This window comes from Theropithecus gelada, chromosome 7b, assembly GCF_003255815.1.
Source record: "Theropithecus gelada isolate Dixy chromosome 7b, Tgel_1.0, whole genome shotgun sequence".
Classification (NCBI taxonomy): domain Eukaryota; kingdom Metazoa; phylum Chordata; class Mammalia; order Primates; family Cercopithecidae; genus Theropithecus; species Theropithecus gelada.
In genome coordinates this window covers 30,676,144-30,695,452 of record NC_037675.1, presented here as the reverse complement: position 1 = coordinate 30,695,452, position 19,309 = coordinate 30,676,144, and the positions used below count along the sequence as shown (strand labels likewise).

The 19,309-nt window shown below is 36.0% G+C and overlaps 1 protein-coding gene across 3 annotated transcripts in view; it reads left to right on the top strand.

Moving 5' to 3' along the window:
* The window catches only part of PRKD1 (protein kinase D1), a 365,049-nt gene that overhangs the window by 261,937 nt on the left and 83,803 nt on the right, over window positions 1–19,309 (top strand). For all 3 annotated transcript variants that reach the window (XM_025392896.1, XM_025392895.1, XM_025392897.1), the window contains exons 3-4: window positions 14,071–14,202; window positions 16,426–16,586. In XM_025392896.1, the coding sequence (XP_025248681.1) occupies window positions 14,071–14,202; window positions 16,426–16,586 (293 nt within the window). The remainder of the gene's footprint in view (window positions 1–14,070; window positions 14,203–16,425; window positions 16,587–19,309) is intronic.

The following is a 19,309-nucleotide window of genomic DNA, read 5'->3' as shown; positions in this document are numbered from 1 at the left end:
AAAAAAAAAAAAAGATTTGTATCTTCCTTCATCTTTTATAGCTAATCTTTCTCTATACCCTCCCTTTTCTTTGCCTGCATCTCTTCCTGATGTTGACAATTTCCAAATCCATGTTCACTTATATTATGTTATAGTTTACTTGACCTGTTTTGTTTGTTATTAGATTTATCACAGCTCTTTAGCTAGAATATATAATCCTAGAAGGTTGACTATGAATCTACTAAATAAAATATGAATTCCACTTTGTTTTAAATATGCTGGAGAATGCTGTATTTGTTTAGTTTTATCATGCTGAGTGTTGAAATAATCCAGAGAATGTCACTGTAAATGTGGAAGGAGCCAAAAAAATTGAAGGTTAGATACAATCTTTGAGTGCTGAGAACAATGGCTTTTGAAAATGACATCAAAGCTCTACCAAATGTAAAAACCCACAGGCAAAATCACCTTTTGGAACATTTTTGCTCAGAATCGTTTATGCTAATGTTATGTTTACAGCACACTTTAGGAAGATGGGCTAAAGTTGCCATATGGTACATGTTTAATCTACTCTTTGCTTATTATTAAATTTTCTTCCATCTTAAATTTCCATTTTTAGGTTCATTTTTATCAGCTTTTTACAAAATAAATGCAGCACATGGTTAGTTTTCAGAGTTTTATACTTTTTTTCTTTATCACTTTTGTCTAGGACAAATACTAAAAAAGAGTCCAAGAAAATGATTGCCCTGTGGCCTTCTGATTAACAGGCAGCTTTTAATAGTGGTTGAAACTTTTTACTTACCTAAAGCTGGAAGTTAGTACACAAATTGTCCTCTGTTTTTAATATTTATTTTAATGCTTACTTATCATTTCTAATAATATTTCTGCTTTAAAATTAGGATTGTCATGTTAAATGTGTGCTAATTACATTGTGATGCAAATAATCAGTTTATTAATTTAGACCTGCATATATATGTTAAAATGCATTCTTTTTTATCAGAGATACAATTAAATTTAGTTAAGTATTGAAATATATTTTATTAGAAACATACCTACTTTATAATTTAGATTGTGAGAATTCATTGGAATGTCCTCTTTACCCTAAAATGTGCACATACATACTTTTTGAAATTTGAATTGGAAACTTTTAAAACACTTTGAAATTGGAAATGTGTTTAAGATGTACCAAGTTCCCACCTGCCCCTCTCACCCAGAGAGCACTGTTTCAGGAAACCTTAGGTGAAATTTCTGTCAAACACAAGCAGAAACTGTTCCAGAATGCATACAATTTAAAAAACTTGTCCAATAAATTATTCAAACGTTGCAGAATTTTACTACCCAAAAGCTGAAAAAGACTGTACAAGAAAAGGAAAGAATACTATAGATCCTGTCCACTTATGGAATAGCTGATGTTTATGAGCATTTAGTATTCACTACGCGTGATAATGAGCCTTTTATCAAGATGTAGAGACATCAAGGAATTTACTACTAACTCCTTAAGTTAGTGGCAAAATTGTACATAAATTCCAGGGATATCTGAATTTGGAGCCTACATGCAATTAATGATGTTCTATTTTTGTCTCCTGGATGCAAAAATTCTAAATAAAATGTTTGAAAAAAATGGACTCAATAAGCTTACAAAAGAATGATATAAAATATCCAAGTAAGTTATTATAGAAATAAGATGATTTGACATTACTAGTGAATCAGTTTTTATAATCTAGCATGAGTTTTATAATTATTTATAAATTCAACATCAACTTACAGTGAAAAATCATTGGTTAGAAATAAAAATGTCCCCTTTCAAAATAATAAAGAATAACTAACTCAAATCAACAGCATCATGTTTAACTAGATAATCTAAGGCACAGACCATTCAAGGTTAAGAAAAAAAGAACTGGGCTGGGCACGGTGGCATATGCCTGTAATCCCAGCACTTTGGGAGGCCAAGGCTGGTGGATCACCTGAGGGCAGGAGTTAGAGACCAGCCTGGCCAACATGGTGAAATCCCATCTCTACTAAATTAGCTTGGCATGGTGCCACATGTCTGTAATCCCAGCTATTCGGGAGGCTGAGGCAGGAGAATCACTTAATCTGGGAGGCGGAGGTTGCAGTGAGCTGAGATCCCGCTGCTGCACTCCAGTCTGGGTGACAGAGGGAGATCCTGTCTCAAAACAAACAAACAACAACAACAACAAAACAGGACTGTTTGTTAAAGTTAAATACTTTACTAGTATTTAACTTTCTTCAGGAAGTTCTTTGCAAATGGAGTTAACACCACAAAATGAAATGAAGTGGAAATACTGGAGAAGGACAAAGTGATACTTATTTGCAGTTGATATGATTACTTAGAAAATCCATGTGTAGGCCTGGATTGATCTATGTGTAGGCCTGGATTGATCTAAATTATTCTCCAGAAATTCCCTGTTATTAGTTTGTAGCCTAATTTATCCATACTGAAATCCTTAATTTCATCATCTATAAAAAGTGGAAAATAATAGCACTCATTTTCGGAGTTTGGGGGTTTAAATAAAATTAATAATATGTTTAACACAGAATCTGACTAAAAGTAAGTGCTCGATAAGTGTTAGCCAATTTCAGTAAGTAAATAATAAAATTTAAGAATAAAAATTAAACTTGAGCTTATCAAATAAATGGAGAAAAATTAATATGTCGTATATGCTGGCTACGTAGTCCAAAGTTTTTGTTGCTGTTGTTAAATTCTCTCTTTAGAGCAGTGGCGTCCAGTTCAACTTTCTGGAATCATGGAAATGTTCTGCACTCTGCAATTTAGTAATCACTAGTCACATGTAGCTATTGAGAACTTGAATGTAGCCAGTGTGACTGAGGAACTGAAATTTTAATTGTATTAAATTTTAATTAATTTAAATTGGAATAACAACATGTGGCTAGCGGCTACCATATGGAAAATGAGAGCCCTAGAGGATCTCATAAATTCACATGGCTTTATTTACTATTGTGACACTGATGACCCCCAGATTAACTCTATAGTCCATGTCCTACTCTAAATCTAAACTTTGCTGTGTACCCTATGTATTTATTTGCCTACTTTTCATCCACCCCTACCTGAATATCTCAGTTATCTCAGTTGCACCTTGTACTTAACAGGTCAAAAACTGAACTTGGCCGGGCGCGGTGGCTGATGCCTGTAATCCCAGCACTTTGGCAGGCCGAGGCGGGTGGATCACGAGGTCAGGAGATCGGGACCATCCTGGCCAACATGGTGAAACCCCGTCTCTACTAAAAATACGAAAATTAGCTGGGCTTGGCACATGGCTGTAATCCCAGCTATTCGGGATGCTGAGACAGAAGAATCGCTTGAACCCGGAAGGCGGAGGTTGCAGTGAGCCGAGATGGCGCCACTGCACTCGGCCTGGCGACATAGAGAGACTCCTTTGACCTCCACCTCATTGGAGCCTACTACTCTTGACTTGATCTCCGCTTTCCACAAATCCTAGCTGACCTTCTACCCTAATTCCCAGGTGAATGAGTAAACTGATGCCACTGAAAGGATTCAGCTGGTGAATGGATGAGCAGTAGGATCTTAACAAAATGAAAGACAACTCAGCAAAAAAAAATATAATGAACTATGCATGCCTACAACGATGTAGATGACTTTCAAATGCATTATACCGACAGAAGCTAGACTCAAAAGGTTACATGTGTATGATACATTAGATAAGGGACAGAAAATAAATCAGTGATGGTCAGAGGAATGGGGATGGGGAAGCGATTGTCTACAAAGGGGCACAGAAAATTTGGGAATTGTTCTGGATCTCAATTTTGGTCCTCAGTTGTGTGTATGTGTTTGTCAAGAATGTACACAAAAAGGAATAAATTTTACTTTATATAAGCTGTTATCTCAACCTGATGAAAAAGCAGAAAATCAGATTTTTCATAAAGTTCTTCTTTTATTCTAATGAACCAGAGTGGACCAACTGAATCAGTCAGCTTTGTTCTTCATGAAGAATAGGGGGAGTCTCTAAGTACCAAGGTTCCCTCCTTTCAGTGCCCCTGAGCCATAACTGGGACAATTCCTGCACACAGCAGGTTCCTTGGCCAACAGCGCTGAATTGGATTCAGCAATTGTTGAACTGTTGCTTCTTCTGGAGTGGGTATACCCTGAATATTTCACAGCTTTTAAAGGTTTTGTTGTTCGTGAATCAAAAATAAGCATCTGTTTGTATGAAAAGTACAGTGAGACTTAAAGCAACTTGAAGTAAAGCACATAGAACCTCGTCCTGTGTCTGTAACTGCAAATGTATTGTATTTGACAACAGTGATGCTATTTGTCCTGAGAAGCCCTGCTGCCTATCAGAATATTTCTGAATAATACTGTACCTAGCCTTTGTCTACCAACCTTTTGTAAGAAGTTTAAAGGTAATTTGCATGCTGGTGTTCCTCATGTAAATTAGGTCATTATCCTTTTAAAGGTATAAAGCCTCCCGTACACGATGGAGCTTTCTAAGGAAAACAGATTTGACCTTTCTTTCCCTCTATTCAGGGTGCCTGCAGTGCTTGTACTCATTAGCTAGAATTTGACTCCATGACATTTTTACTTAATTTTCTTTTTCCTCTATGTTGGACACATGGGGCAACCATTTATAGTCTTTCTTGACCTAAGATGCTCTCTAATCTCTTTCCAGCTGTGGCATTTGTCGTTCAGTCACATCAGGATATGGTGACCCTTCTTTCCCCACTGCAATTCCCAACTGTTAATTGATTCATTTTAGGAAAGGAACTAGACACAGCCCTATGGACCCAGCTCCATTTAATTAGTGTTAACCAGAACAGTAGATAGAAGAGCAGTTTCCTCTGGAGTGGAAACATAGGCTTTATAAGGTAGTAGAAGGAGCAAATAATGCTAGTTTTTATAGCCCTTAGTTTTTAAGGGCTCTGAATTGGCAACAGACTTAGAAACAGCATTCCCCTTCATTAGTAATGATGATTGTGCCAATAACTATTATTAATAATAACTGGGATTCAAACCCAGGTCTTTCTGACCACAAAGCCCATATACTTCATCCTTGTGCTAAGAACTCTTTGTGACAGCTCCCACCAGTATGCTAAGGATGATACTAATTACTTTATATCCTCCTTATAATCCAGTGAGATTCATTACACGAAGCCTGTTTTATAGAAAAGGACCCTGAGGTTCAGAGAGGTGAAGTAACTTCCCCCAGGTCATGCATTTGCTGTGACCAGGATCAGAGCCCAGGTCTTCCCTGGCACTCTGTCCGTGCTTTTTATCACTACTGACACCATATTGCACTTAGAATAACAAGGTACTAGCCAAAACATCTCTGGAAGGCAATGCTAGACACTTTTCAAAATGTGATCCAAGATATTATTCTGATGGACTTTACTTTTGAACTTGAAATACTGTATTTACTGATTACTGAGACTTAAATAAAATGTAGAGCCTTAGAACTGCAGGGAAGCAACATGTTTATGAGAATTAATCACTTTTATATGTGCATGCGCAGTTAGAGAAGTTGTGGTCTTGCAATGTGTAATGTTATGTGTGAACAAATAAACAATTAAGGGGTGGCAATATTCAGTGATACATTTTATGACAGAAGTGTCCAGGACGCTATGAAACAGAGAAGAGGGCAGTCTTCTGCAGGTGGGGGTAGGCATATCCCAGAATAGGTGACACTGAGCTGAGGTGTGGGTCGGGTGGAACGTGGCTACCTGAGAAGTGTGTATGCAAAACAGAAGGAGAGATTGACGTGAAAGACAGTGAAGCCTTCTTAGAAATGGCTGGAGAAAAAGTATGTTGAGGAGAGTATCCTTGGCCAACTCAGTATGGAGGTAGATGGCATAAAATAATCCCATTTTATAGCTCTCTCGTCCTTTAGCTACATAAGGCTCCATTTTGTAAAAATAACTTTATTTTTTATAAAGCTTTTAAAAATAAATTTATTTATTTTAATGGACAGATAATAATTGTGTATATTTTGTATCTGTTTTATTCAAGCAACATCTTCCTGGCAGGAGGCATTGCTGCTTCTCAAGCAGATGTTTTGCAGCAGCCATAGAGCTCAGTTGCCTAGAAAAGAACTAAAGGATCGTTCACGTGTTAACTGTAACAGCTCTGTGGGTTCATGAGTAGATCCTAAGCTATTTTTTGAGCAAGGCTTTAGCCCTGCCATCAAACACTCCTGCTGTCCCGGTGCATCCTTCTGGTTTTAAAAAATGAAAAAAATAATTTCTTTTTTTTTCTGAGAAGTAAATACATGTTAACTTTCTTAATTTTCATAATAGAACATAGGCCTTGTTACCTGCTTGTCTGGAATCCAAAACTGCCTAGGGATCTCTCCTTGAATGTTAGTAATTATGTTCTATATACCTGGAGTTATTAAGCATAATTAGATTTCTGCAACCTAGAATATATAATTATTATAAATAAATCTACTCTAACTATGCTAAATTAAAGAGACTATTATATGACTCCTTGGCAAGTCAACCGGTAGTGCCTACATGATCATGCTAATGAGTCTTTCTCATTTGATTTCTTGCATCACTGCAGATTTATGACCTCCTGTTTCTAAGTCATCTTGTCACCAGAGATTTAATAAGATTTCACTCTGTTCTCTTCTAGGTTTTCTATGATTTTATATTTTTATTTAACTTTTTGGTCAGCAGGTAATTATTTTAGTATAAGAGAGGAAATATTGTTTCAAGTAGTATTTTCCCCTATATTGCTAATCGTTACTAATTGTTAATTTATTTTATTTTATTTTATTTTATTTTTTGAGACAGAGTCTCGCTCTGTCACCCAGGCTGGAGTACAGTGGCACAATCTTGGCTCACTGCAAGCTCTGCCTCCCGGGTTCACGCCATTCTCCTGCCTCAGCCTCCCGAGTAACTGGGACTACAGGCACCCACCACCGCGCCCAGCTAATTTTTTGTATTTTAGTAGAGACGGGGTTTCACCGTGTTAGCCAGGATGGTCTCGATCTCCTGACCTCATGATCCGCCCGCCTCAGCCTCACAAAATGCTGGGATTACAGGCATGAGCCACCGCGCCTGGCCAATTTGTTAATTATTTTTAAATGATATCTCCACCTTTGACGTTGATTTCCGTTAAGACTTATATTTTAGATATATACATAGAGTAGATTTCTGGGTCACTAATTCTAGCCTACTGATCTCTCTCTTTTGTCTTTCACAGCCACCCATATTTTTAAATATCAACATTTTATAGAATATTTTAATAGCAAGTAGAGCAGAATTTATTTACTTTTCTGTTACATTTTTCTATTCTTATTAGAATATGTTCTATTCTTCTTACAAAAGGGCTTTAGAATAATTTCATTAAGCAAACATCATTCTGTTAGGATATTGAGATAGATGTTTTCTTAAATGTTGCAGGAAGTTAGGGACCCCGAACGGAGGGACCGGCTGAAGCCGGGGCAGAAGAACATAAATTGTGAAGATTTCATGGACATTTATTAGTTCCTCAAATTAATACTTTTATAATTTCTTACACCTGTCTTTTCTGTAATCTCTGAACATAAATTGTGAAGATTTCATGGACACTTATCACTTCCCCAGTGAATATCCTTGTGATGTCCTATGCCTGTCTTTACTTAAATCTCTTAATCCCGTCATCTTCTTCTTAAACTGAGGAGGGTGAATGTTGCCTCAGGACCCTGTGATTGTATCAACTGCATAAATTGTTTGTAGAGCATGTGTGTTTGAACAATATGAAATCTGGGCATCTTAAAAAAAGAACAGGATAACTGCGATGTTCAGGGAACAAGAGAGGTAACTTTGAACTGGCCGCAGGTGAGCAGGACAGAACAGAGCTATATTTCTCCTCTTTCATAAGCAAATAGGAGAAATATCACTGAATTCTTTTTCTCAGCAAGGAACATCCCTGAGAAAGAGAACGTGCACTGAAGGTAGGCTTATAGACGGCCCCTTTTAAGGCGTCCCGTCTTTTATGGTTGAAGCAGAAGGGATGAAATAAGCCCGGGTCTCCTGTAGTGCTCCCAGGCTTATTAGGTGGAGGAAAATTCCCACCTAATAAATTGTGGTCAGACAGGTTATCTGCTCTCAAACCCTGTTTCCTGATAAGATGTTATCAATGACAATGCGTGCCCAAAACTTCATTAGCAATTTTAATTTCACCTCATCCAGTGGTCCTGTGATCTCCTTTGCCTCCATTTGCTTTGTGACATTTTATTACCTTGTAAAGTATGTGATCTCTGTGACCCACACCCTATTCGTGCACTCCCTCCCCTTTTGAAAATCGCTAATGAAAACTTGCTGGTTTTACAGCTCGGGGAACATCACAGATCCTGCCGACATGTGATGTCTCCCCTGACATCCAACTTTAAATTTCTCTCTCTTGTGCTTGTTCCCTTTATTTCTCAACCCAGCCGAGACACTTAGGAAATGGAAAAAAACCCACGTTAAACATCAGGAGCGGGTTCTCCTGATACTTAAAGTTAAAAATAAGCTTTTAAGTACTCGTCTATAATTCATTTGGGCCTATTGAAAATAATTTCTTTAAAGCCCCTTTCTCATCCATCCTAGACTTTTTTTTCTTCTTGATATGTTACTTCTTATTTTTTTTCTTTTAGTTTAACGATGATCTATTTTTCTAGAAAAGATAAAAACGAAAATATAATCGAATAGCTTTTTCTATTTTGTCTGTTTTCATTAAACTATTTATTTCTGTGTTTGAGGCCTATCTCTGCTTCATTCTTTCCACATGAAACACACAGCTGAAAGCCCTTCTGTTCTCTTTTAGCTTTTAAAAAGCTTCAGCTTTTCCTTCTTTTGGCCTTCCTAGGGTGGTTCTCTGGCTGGAGCCACTTACTTGCATTCGGTCTGACTCTGTGCTGCTCCTTCTGTTGTTGATACTTTACTTTTGCGAACTTGAGCTTATCAGACAGTTCCCTGGGCAGTCACATCATTTATCTAGTTACCACTCCCTTTTCTTCCTAATTAGGGCAACTTGCTATTGTGTTCTCAGTCTGGCTTGTGAGACCTTTTTCTCTTGTAGCCATATTTTTTTTTAATCTCTAACCACAAACTTAGGAAATAACTTCCCAGAAACTTCTGAGCTGCCTAGTCAACATATCTAAATACATTTTTTTCTCTTGGCTACTATGATCTCTGAGATGATATACTCACAGCCTCCCAAATTCCCATCATTGCACCTCACTAACAATTTTCTGGTCAGATGTTAAGTCAAAAATGGAGATGCCCTTCATTTCATCACCCATCTGAAAGATGTTGTTGCAAGTCCCTCTACAGGAGTTTATTGAATGTTCTTGTTGTTGGAGAGTTGTGAGGATGTTTTCAGGTATAACAAAAATGTGAAATGTGAGATTAATTTGAACAACGGTTGCATGAAGGGAGAATCTGAAATAAAACTGGCTTGGAAAGACTGGGACCAATAGAGAAGCAGGAAAAAATGACCAACCTTGGGGGTTGGGTATGTGTGTATTGCGTGGAGGGGAGGGAGTATGGACATGTGCTTAATTTTACAAGCACCGTCACACACCTGGGTCACAATAGTGTGGAATTGATCTGTTGTCATCTCTCAGTTCCCTGCCTCATGGACAATTTGTAGTCATTCTTACTGATTACCCTGACAGTGCACCAAAGATGATAAAGTGTCAAGAACCCACAATAACTGTAAAGAAATATACAGACAATCCTATGTTATTTATAGTTAAAATCAGACTAGATAGAAATGTTCCCTCTTTTATCCTGTTCTCTGCTTTTCAAAATACTATTCAACCTTCAGGATTCTGTACAATTCCTCTCTTGGATGAAACTTTCCCTGACAGACCTAGACAGACTTAGCCACCCTTTGTCTTGTGTTCCATCCCTGCATTTGGTATTATAAATATAAATGGAACTGTCATCCTCATTTTGACTTTCAACTCTCAACTACAGATATCGTTCCTTAGTCCTTTTTCTATTTTCAACATATACTATATTACCTAGTAGATTCTAGATATATTAATAACACATAACATAAATAAACTATGTTAGCTTGAAATTATTAGGACTGCTTTACTTACATGAGCTCACTTAAATGCATAAAAATGCCTTATTTTTAAAGGCTTGCTTTTAGCACTGTAATTAGTAAGTAAAAGTTAGAGAAGTATATTAGGGCCTCAATAAAAAGAACTTTCTAATAATTTGAGATATTCACAAAGGCAATAAACTGACTATGAGTAGTGATCATTCCACCAGTGATATGTGTTTATGGGTGAATGAAAGGAAGTTTAAAGAAGATATGGCCGACCCCCAAGGTTGGTCATTTTTTCCTGCTTCTCTGTTGGTCCCAGTCTCTCCAAGCCAGTTTTATATCAGAGTCTCCCTTCATGCAACCGTTGTTCAAATTAATCTCACATTTCACATATTGGTTTTTTGTTTTGTTTTGTTTTGTTTTTGTTTTTTGTTTTTTGAGACGGAGTCTCACTCTGTTGTCCAGCCTGGAGTGCAGCGGTGCGATCTTGGTTCATTGCAACCTCTGCCTCCCAGGTTCAAGTGATTCTCCTGCCTTAGCCTCCTGAGTTGCTGGGATTACAGGTGCATGCCACCATGCCCAGCTAATTTTTGTATTTTTAGTAGAGATGGGATTTTACCATGTTGACCAGGCTGGTCTCGAACTCCTGACCTCAGGTGATCTGTCTGCCTTGGCCTCCCAAAGTGTTGGGATCACAGGCGTGAGCCACTGCGCCCAGCCAATATTGTTTTGTTTTGTTTTGTTTTTAATCTACAGAATACCTTAAAAATGGCAAGTATGTGATTTTGTGTAGGAGTGGTATCCAGAAACTATTTTCAATATTCTAGACACTAAATAAATAAAAATTGCCCACAACAAAGCTTCACAGCTTTTGGAAACTTCAAAGTGTTTTGCTTTGGAACAGAACAAACTAATCAATTCAATGTAGTGACATGTTATCATGTGGACACAAAGCTTCAGTTGGCTGTTAGTTCACCTATGTATCATTACCATTGACTTTTGTAAAAGTTGAAAAACCAATTACTGTTCCTCAATTTGTTTGGAAAGGAGGATTTCTAAACATGGAGCTCATGCAAAAAGCATACTAAAAGAATTTTTGATCTTGAGAACTAGATACATTTTTTGTATACTTTATTTCATGGCTTCTTATTTTCCCAACATTGTTATAAGATAATGCGTGTTACAAGGGGTTATGATTTATACATATTTAATTGCACTCTCTAAAAAATATTTTTCAGTGATACATAAAATAAAGGTACAGCTTATAATCCATAGTGTTTAAATAGTCAAAGAAATATAAGTTGAGTAATAGTGGCTGAGAGAGTTTATATGGTTCTGGTGTCAGGACTGCCTGAGTTCAGATTCTGTATTACCTAGTGTAGCTCCTTAATTTCTGAGTATCAGTTTTCTCATCTGTAAAATGGGGGTAGGCATAATAACTACCTTATAGATTGCTTAAGCATTTCCTCTCATTATATCAGTCCCAACTTGTCATAGCCAGAAAGAGTTTATGCTTCTCCCATTGACAAAATTACCAGTTTTAAAAAACAGTACTGAAAATCTTGGAAGATCTGACATTATTTTATTTTACTATGAAAATAATTTTGACCTTCAGAGATTATTTTGCTTCAGAAGCCTTATTTCTTCTGTACTGCTAACCAAACAGTTTACTCCATTTGTGCAACAATTTATAATGAACCATTAAAGAACTGATTATCTTAGGGTTTTTGGCTCAATTACCTGTTTCAAATGCTCAATGACTAAGAAAAGCATGTCATTTTCTCTTCTCTTGCACACTGGAGTATAACAATAGGCTGTGAATAGAGCAAATCAGAGAGACACAAATACCAGTATAAGGGGCCTATTGTGTTTAGTTTGTTGCCCTGTCATATGGTTTTAATTTAGGTTGGCTGATTGATTATGACAGACTAACACATAGCCCATTGTTCCTCTCTTAGAATCTTTAGACACTTTAATATTCCTATTCTTATCTGTCCATTTTGATTCCTAAACTTAAATGAAATGGAATTACAGCATTCACTTTGTTTTCCTGTGCTAAGTGATTATCTGTGAAGTGCAATTTTGTGATTAGGCGAGATGGCATGCATACTCTCAACTAATGCTGATTTCCCCCAGGGTGCAGAACAGGTAAATTCATAATGAATGGATGTTGTGCTTTGATTTCAAATGGATGTAAAACCTCACCACACTGCGTAGTTTTATTTTAAAAATGTATTTAATTATTCTAAAATTAACAGGAGAATATTAAAATTGAACTTTAGAAATATGGCATTTAAACATAAGTCAAGGGTGCTAACTGCTTATGAATGTTAATCCTCTTCAAAAAATAAAAAAGAAATTACCTGGCACAAATTGGGGGAGTGTCACTGAAAATCTTTAGTTTAATTATTTATATTCCTTCTCATTAATTCCAAAAATGTCTGAATCCAGCTTGGTATTCGTATTGTCAAATTCTAATGTTGCTTATTTTGAATACTACAGTAATTATTCAACTAATCATTGTCATATTATTGTCATAGCTGTTTGGTCTGGAGGGATGATTTTGGGACTGAGGGGAGAAGCTAGAAGTTAAGAATTGGCATAAAGTTTTATCTTTGATTATTTTCTTTGATATTTTAAAAATAAATTTTCTACATGAGTATGAGAGACCAATTTTAAAGAGAATTTAGCATTCTCCCAATTGGACACATTTTGACCAAACCACCAAAGTAGATGATGGGTACCCAAACCATAGTTTTTTTTCTGATCTACTTGGAGTAAGCATTGACAATTATATTGTGGATCTTGAAGTGGGAAATGTGATATGCAACTTCCTAAACTTATTTGAATTGAGGAGGAAAGGAAAGGACAGCAGAAGACAAGGAATATATTGAAGGCCTCAGTTTTCCCCAAAATTATCTTAAAATAAAATCTTACAAAATTAAGTTCATATGGTTCTGTTCTTACATTAATGGAAGTTTAAATTTTAAGGGAATGGAGAAGTCGTCATCAGACAGACTGTCTCTTTTTAGGTATGAGAAACTGAGGCTTGTGCTTATTGAGATGTCACTCCAGTAAAGGTCAGGCTTCCCCCAGGTCTTCTTACTGCCAGGTGCTATATTGTGCAGCCTCAACCTCAGGCTTACTGCGTGCACATAGGTCTGGAAAGATCCACCACTTTCCATTAGGATGTTGAGAAAAAAGCTAATCTTTCTGCTGTCTATACCTTTCTATTTCTTGATTTGAGCAACAACAAAAAAAGCACAAACCACTTTTATAATCTAATAAAAAATATCATATGGAAAAATGTAATAAAAATGGATTTTAATATCCTGCATGAGTACCATACAGAATAAGCAACAGTAAGCAACACCAAAAAGTTCCCTACAACATGAATATGGTTGATTAAGGTGTATTTCTCAGAATGGACTGTAATTCACCAGTGTATGTATTAAATCCCTCTCTTTGGCATGTTGGTGAAGTGGCTGCTTGGTTGTTGCTCAGTCATGATTTAAATGCTTAGTTATTATACATTGCCCAAGAGTTCAAACAGCTCTATCCCTATATAAGGAAGCCACTCATATTTTATATCTGTCTTTCAGCTGGACCCTGTAATGTCCCTCTTCATGGTCATACTCAAGTGTACTATTTTTCAGATCTGTCTGAATTCAATTCATCAACTTTTCTTTTCATTAATATTTTTGAATACCTTTCTGGTTCACTTAAGTAAGATAAAAAGTAACATATTTTTTAAGTATCATCAGATATTTGTAAATCAGGTTTACTTATACTTTCATTCATGCTTTCTGCTAGTTTTTTTGCCATTTTTAAAGTGGTCTGAAACTTGATCAAGCAGGAAGAGGAGAAGAGAGATGGTTGCTGTGCCACCAACTGTAAAACTATGGCTGGGAATAATGTCTAATGGCTGAAAGTGCAAGCTTTGTTGCATCTTATCTTCCCTAACTTTGGCTAGCGAGTTATATCTGTACTGATATATTTATTATCTTGCATACTTTTTATTTACAGATCAGAGTGCCTTTTCAACTTACTTTTCAACATCACTATTTTTACAGCTTCCGCCACCTTTGAAGACTTTCAGATTCGTCCCCACGCCCTCTTTGTTCATTCATACAGAGCTCCAGCTTTCTGTGATCACTGTGGAGAAATGCTGTGGGGGCTGGTGCGTCAAGGTCTTAAATGTGAGGGTGAGTTATTTTCTTCCCATGCAAGTTAAATGTGTGCTGTTCTCCTATGTTTATCGCAGCAGAATTCACAATTGCAAAGACATGTAAAAGCTAAGTGCCCATCAACCAATGAGTGGATAAAGAAAATGTGGTACATATATACATATATATACGCACATATATATGTGCGTATATATACATTTATTTTTATCTACTCGGTTGAGAAAATATGGGTTTTTTGTGTGTGTGCATACATAGATCTATCTATATATACACCTATATATATAAGTCTATGTATATATACACCTATTTACATAGATCTATGTATATATACACATATATACATACACACACATATATACAAACATGTATATACATTGGTATGTGTGCGTGTATGCACTCCACATTCTCTTTATCCACTCATTGGTTGATGGGCACTTAGGTTGATTACATACCTTTGCAATTGTGAATACAGTTCACAATATGCATTTTATATATATATATATACACACACACACACACACACACACACACACCATGAAGTACTACTCAGCCATGAAAAAGAACAAAATAATGTCTTTTGCAGCAACTTGGATAGAACTGGAGGCCATTATCCTAACTGAAGTAACTCAGGAACAAAAAACCAATTTCTGCGTGTTCTCATTTTTAAGTGGAAGCTAAGCTGTGGGTACACAGGGGCACAGAGTGTGGTGTAATAGACATTGGAGAATCAGAAGCAGGAAGTTCAGAGGTGGCTGAGGGATGAAAAACTACCTATTGTGTGCAATGAACATACACTATTTGGGTGACATCTACACTAAAAGCCCAGACTTTACCACTATATAATTCATTCATGTACTGAAAACCACTTGTACACCTAAAGCTAATAAAATAGTAAAAAATAAAAAATAACGCATGCTGGAGCTATCTGCTTATGTTGTGCACTCTACAGTAATGTAGCGGTATCTCCCTCGGAAGTATCTTCCAGGCATTTAGGGGTACATGGATTGTCTTCTGTTCATTTCTTTAAGTTTCCTGTCTTGAACAAAGTTGGTCTGACCTGGGAGCCCTTATTCTCATATCTTTTCTCCTTTATCATGTGGAATGGTGCTCGATATTTTATCAGCCAACTAAAAATAAAATTTGCCTAGTAAGTAAGTCAGAAATTGGAATAGTAGACATTGAATACACATTTGTTGAAATGAGCAGAGATTTGGGAAATTAAACCATCTAAGTTCACTCAGCTGTTGAGTCGCGAACTAGAACATGTACCCGCATTTCTGCACCAACAACATAGTTTTATTATAATGTGGAAAGAACATTTTGAGCTGCACAATTCAAGGTACTAGGACACCATGATATAATCTTTAAAACTTGTGCAAATGTACTCTATTCTCTTTGGATTGGGAGGGCAGGGATAGAGCTCTTTGAACTTTGACAAATATAACTGAGCATTTATTATACAACCTACAAATAAGCTATCTGCAATTTTTGAACTTCTCTCTGTGAGGAGGGAAGCTAGGAGACAATGAACTGGAAGAAACTCTGCCTAAAATGTAGTTTTATGAAAATTTGTCTGTCCGGACTGCTGTGTTCTAAGTAATGGCCTCCAGCTACATGGGGAATATGAATAGTAAAAATATTGAAAGGACACTGACACTTGCCTAGGTGGGAAATCTGTTTCCAATTATCGATCACCTACCATGTGGAAACCAGCATGTGAGGTACTTTATATATCTTCTTAGTAATTCTACAAGGTTTTAGAATTACCTCCATTTTAGAGATGAGAAAACTGAGGTGAAAACTTTGTTCAAGGCCATGTAGACAAGCAAGTTATGAGACCCAGATTCAAATTAGTGTTGTCTAAAACTTGTGATGTGCTGTGATTAATATTCCTTTATGTGTCCACTCACATTTGAACTTGTGGCAGCTAAAAGTGGCTCAGATAATCTAATTTGAGTTAATTTCTATATCCCTTAAAGCCTAACTCTGTTATATCACAGAACATTTTTTTAAAATGATAACTAGTATAGTTCCTGAACTTGTGCAATAAGATCAGAATTCAAAACCCATTAACAAATGGGAAAAAAAATCAGAGAATATTCAAAAGAAGATTTGAATTTACAAATACCCTCAAGAAAAACGGAAGCTGTACTATTTTTTTGAAATTCTACTTTACACTAATATTGGAATCACTTTTTAATTTATGGCTCAACAAAAATAATTTTTATTTTCCCTTTCCAGGATGTGGTCTGAATTACCATAAAAGATGTGCATTTAAAATACCCAACAATTGCAGTGGTGTGAGGCGGAGAAGACTCTCGAATGTCTCCCTCACTGGGCTCAGCACCATCCGCACATCATCTGCTGAACTGTCTACCAGTGCCCCTGATGAGCCCCTTCTGGTAAGGCCTCCTGTTTACCCATTTCCCCATTTACATGAGAAATCTGTGGGATGATGTGATAGCAATGTCAATCCAAGACAGGGCCCTAGGAGGGAGAATGCAGCCAGGGTGTTAATGACAGTGTTTCTTCAGGGCTTGTGCTGTAGATTGGTCAGTGCCTCATCAAATATCCAACAGTTTTGAGTTTGCTTTTATCTCTGAGCTTAGGGAAATTGTAAAATATGTGAGGTTTTATCATGGTCACAGGGCCAGAGCAGCACGAACTAATGTGTTAATGTTGCAAAACATCGCTTGTCAAAATTTGGAAACCAGAGAGATACAAAATGTTCTCTGAAGATTATTAGAGGAATCTGTGGCATGGCTGAATATTTATTTTGAGAGGAAACTTGAATTTGCTCTTGTGAGACCATGAAAGTCTTTATGTCTTTATTGCTTGGCATACTGGCATACATGCAGGCTTATTGTCAAAAACTGATTGATATGTCCTGTGAGAAAATTAGGACTTAACACTTTAAATATTTCCATTAGCTTTAGACTGTGTGTGTGGGTGTATATATATATACACCTGCCCCCCCCACATGCACACACATCTTATGGATATGGTTAATATTCTTCTTTAAGAAAGTTAAATTTGGATTTTCCAAACATTCAAAACAAAATAAAAATTGTGGAAATTATGTGAATTATTTAAAATAAAAACACATTCTGAAATAGGCTAATAGTTTGAGGATTTAAATTTCCCATATTTACCCCTTCTATCTCCCAGTGGATATTACAATGATGTTTCATAATCCTGTTATTATAAAAATCAATTAGAAAAAAATTTTGAAAATACTAAAACATTGAGGTTGAATAGATCCCTCTTGGAGTGGAGGGTGGTAATAAATTCTGAAGACATCTATAAAAAGTATAAGAAGTTATATAAATTACCTGTTTGGAAAAAAATTTTTGCGATCGTGATCTTTATATCACCAAATTTTTTTTACAGTGTAAGCCAGGAGTATAAGTCAAATGAATTATATTAATAATTAGGAAAATCCCATACTCTTTTATAGGGCTCTCTTTTAGGAGTTTTTTGTGTTTTCAGTACATCATTAAGTGAACCTAGTTGGAGAAGGCAGGTACTAAATTTCACCAATAACTAGAAGAACACATTATAACTTCGTACCTATTGAGAATGTGTATGCGTGACCATATGTTATTCCATAAAGTTCTATTAATTGAAATTATGATAATCTTACTGAAAGGTGCTTAAGTCAAAGTCTGTGTTTTAAAATAATCCTGTGTCATCTTCTCAGCTCAGAAGTTCTTTGAGTTTGAATTTTCGCAATTAGTGATGTTACAAGTTACAGCAGTTACTCTTGCTTTTAAGTATAGCTGCTGTGAGTCATGATGTTTATAAGATAGACATTTAAAAATAAGTTTAAGAAACAAAATTGTAAATTATGCATATATGTATATAAATGTATGGTTTCTATATAAATCTAATTTAGCTTATGTAAGTATAATTTAACACAGATTTTTGTGTTTTTAAACCAACTTATTTTATTGCTTTATGTAACCAAATTAAATAACTACTAAATTATCTGAATTACTTGGTACATTACATAAAATGTTGAAATTAAATGGTGAATTAAAATTTTTTTGTAAAATACTTAAAATCTATTTTATAAATACATATTTTTAAAATTAGACTTTAACTGTGTCTGTCAAGAATGCTTGTAAAATTATGATCAAATCAGATGTTTACTAAGTGAGAAAATATTGGAGCCACAAGGCGCTTTTTAAAGCTACTGGGATGGGAGTCATAAGCTTTCATAACCTTGTATAAAATGCCTTCAGGTAAACTTTAAATGAGAAATGCCTTTGGAAGTAATGTTTGTGACACTATTTGACACACTGGTTCTCAGAATCGTGTTTTAAACACAGCAAAGCCCTTTGTGTCCTTATGGGGTGCCTGGTTGTCTCTGTTTTTATCCAATCCCAGAGAAAGTAGGAAACATTGGCCCACCTTGAGGAGGACACATATTTACATGTTGCCTTTGTTCCCTTTCATGTCTTCACTCCATACGGGAACAAAAGCACCCTGTTCGACCAAGGCACACTGGGAGTATCATGCCTATGTCCCTTTTCAACCCAATAACACCAGTAACTATAGTTTAAAAGTTATAGTGGGTGCCTAATAAGAAGTGATATTATGGCAATAATAGTAAAACCTTTGGGTTCTATATACACTAAAGAATAATTTCCATTTCCAAAAAGAATGATGGCCTGACCCTTGTGAAGACGGCATTGCTCATTAATGCCACTAGACCATCCATTTTGCAAATCTGCCATAGTAAGTATATTTTCTCTCATATATAAGAAAGTTATATTTTCCATAAATGATCACCTATTTTGACTATAAAATTCCTTTTTCAGATACAGATTACAACATTGGTAATTCTGTTTGTTTATACATTTGGGCACAGAAATTCAATCTCAGATTTCTCTAACGTTAAGACAGAAAAAATATTATAACAGCATAAATCACATGACAAACTTCAACTGTCATCAACTTTGGCAGTAAACTATCCATTTTGCCATCCATAAAGCAGTCCATCTTTTAAAAAATCCAAACTATGGTCAATTTATAACAGTTCTGTGGGCATGGATTTTTTTTTTTTTTTTTTTTTAAACTATCATCAGTATTAGAAGGAAACAAGAAACACTCAGCGGATCCT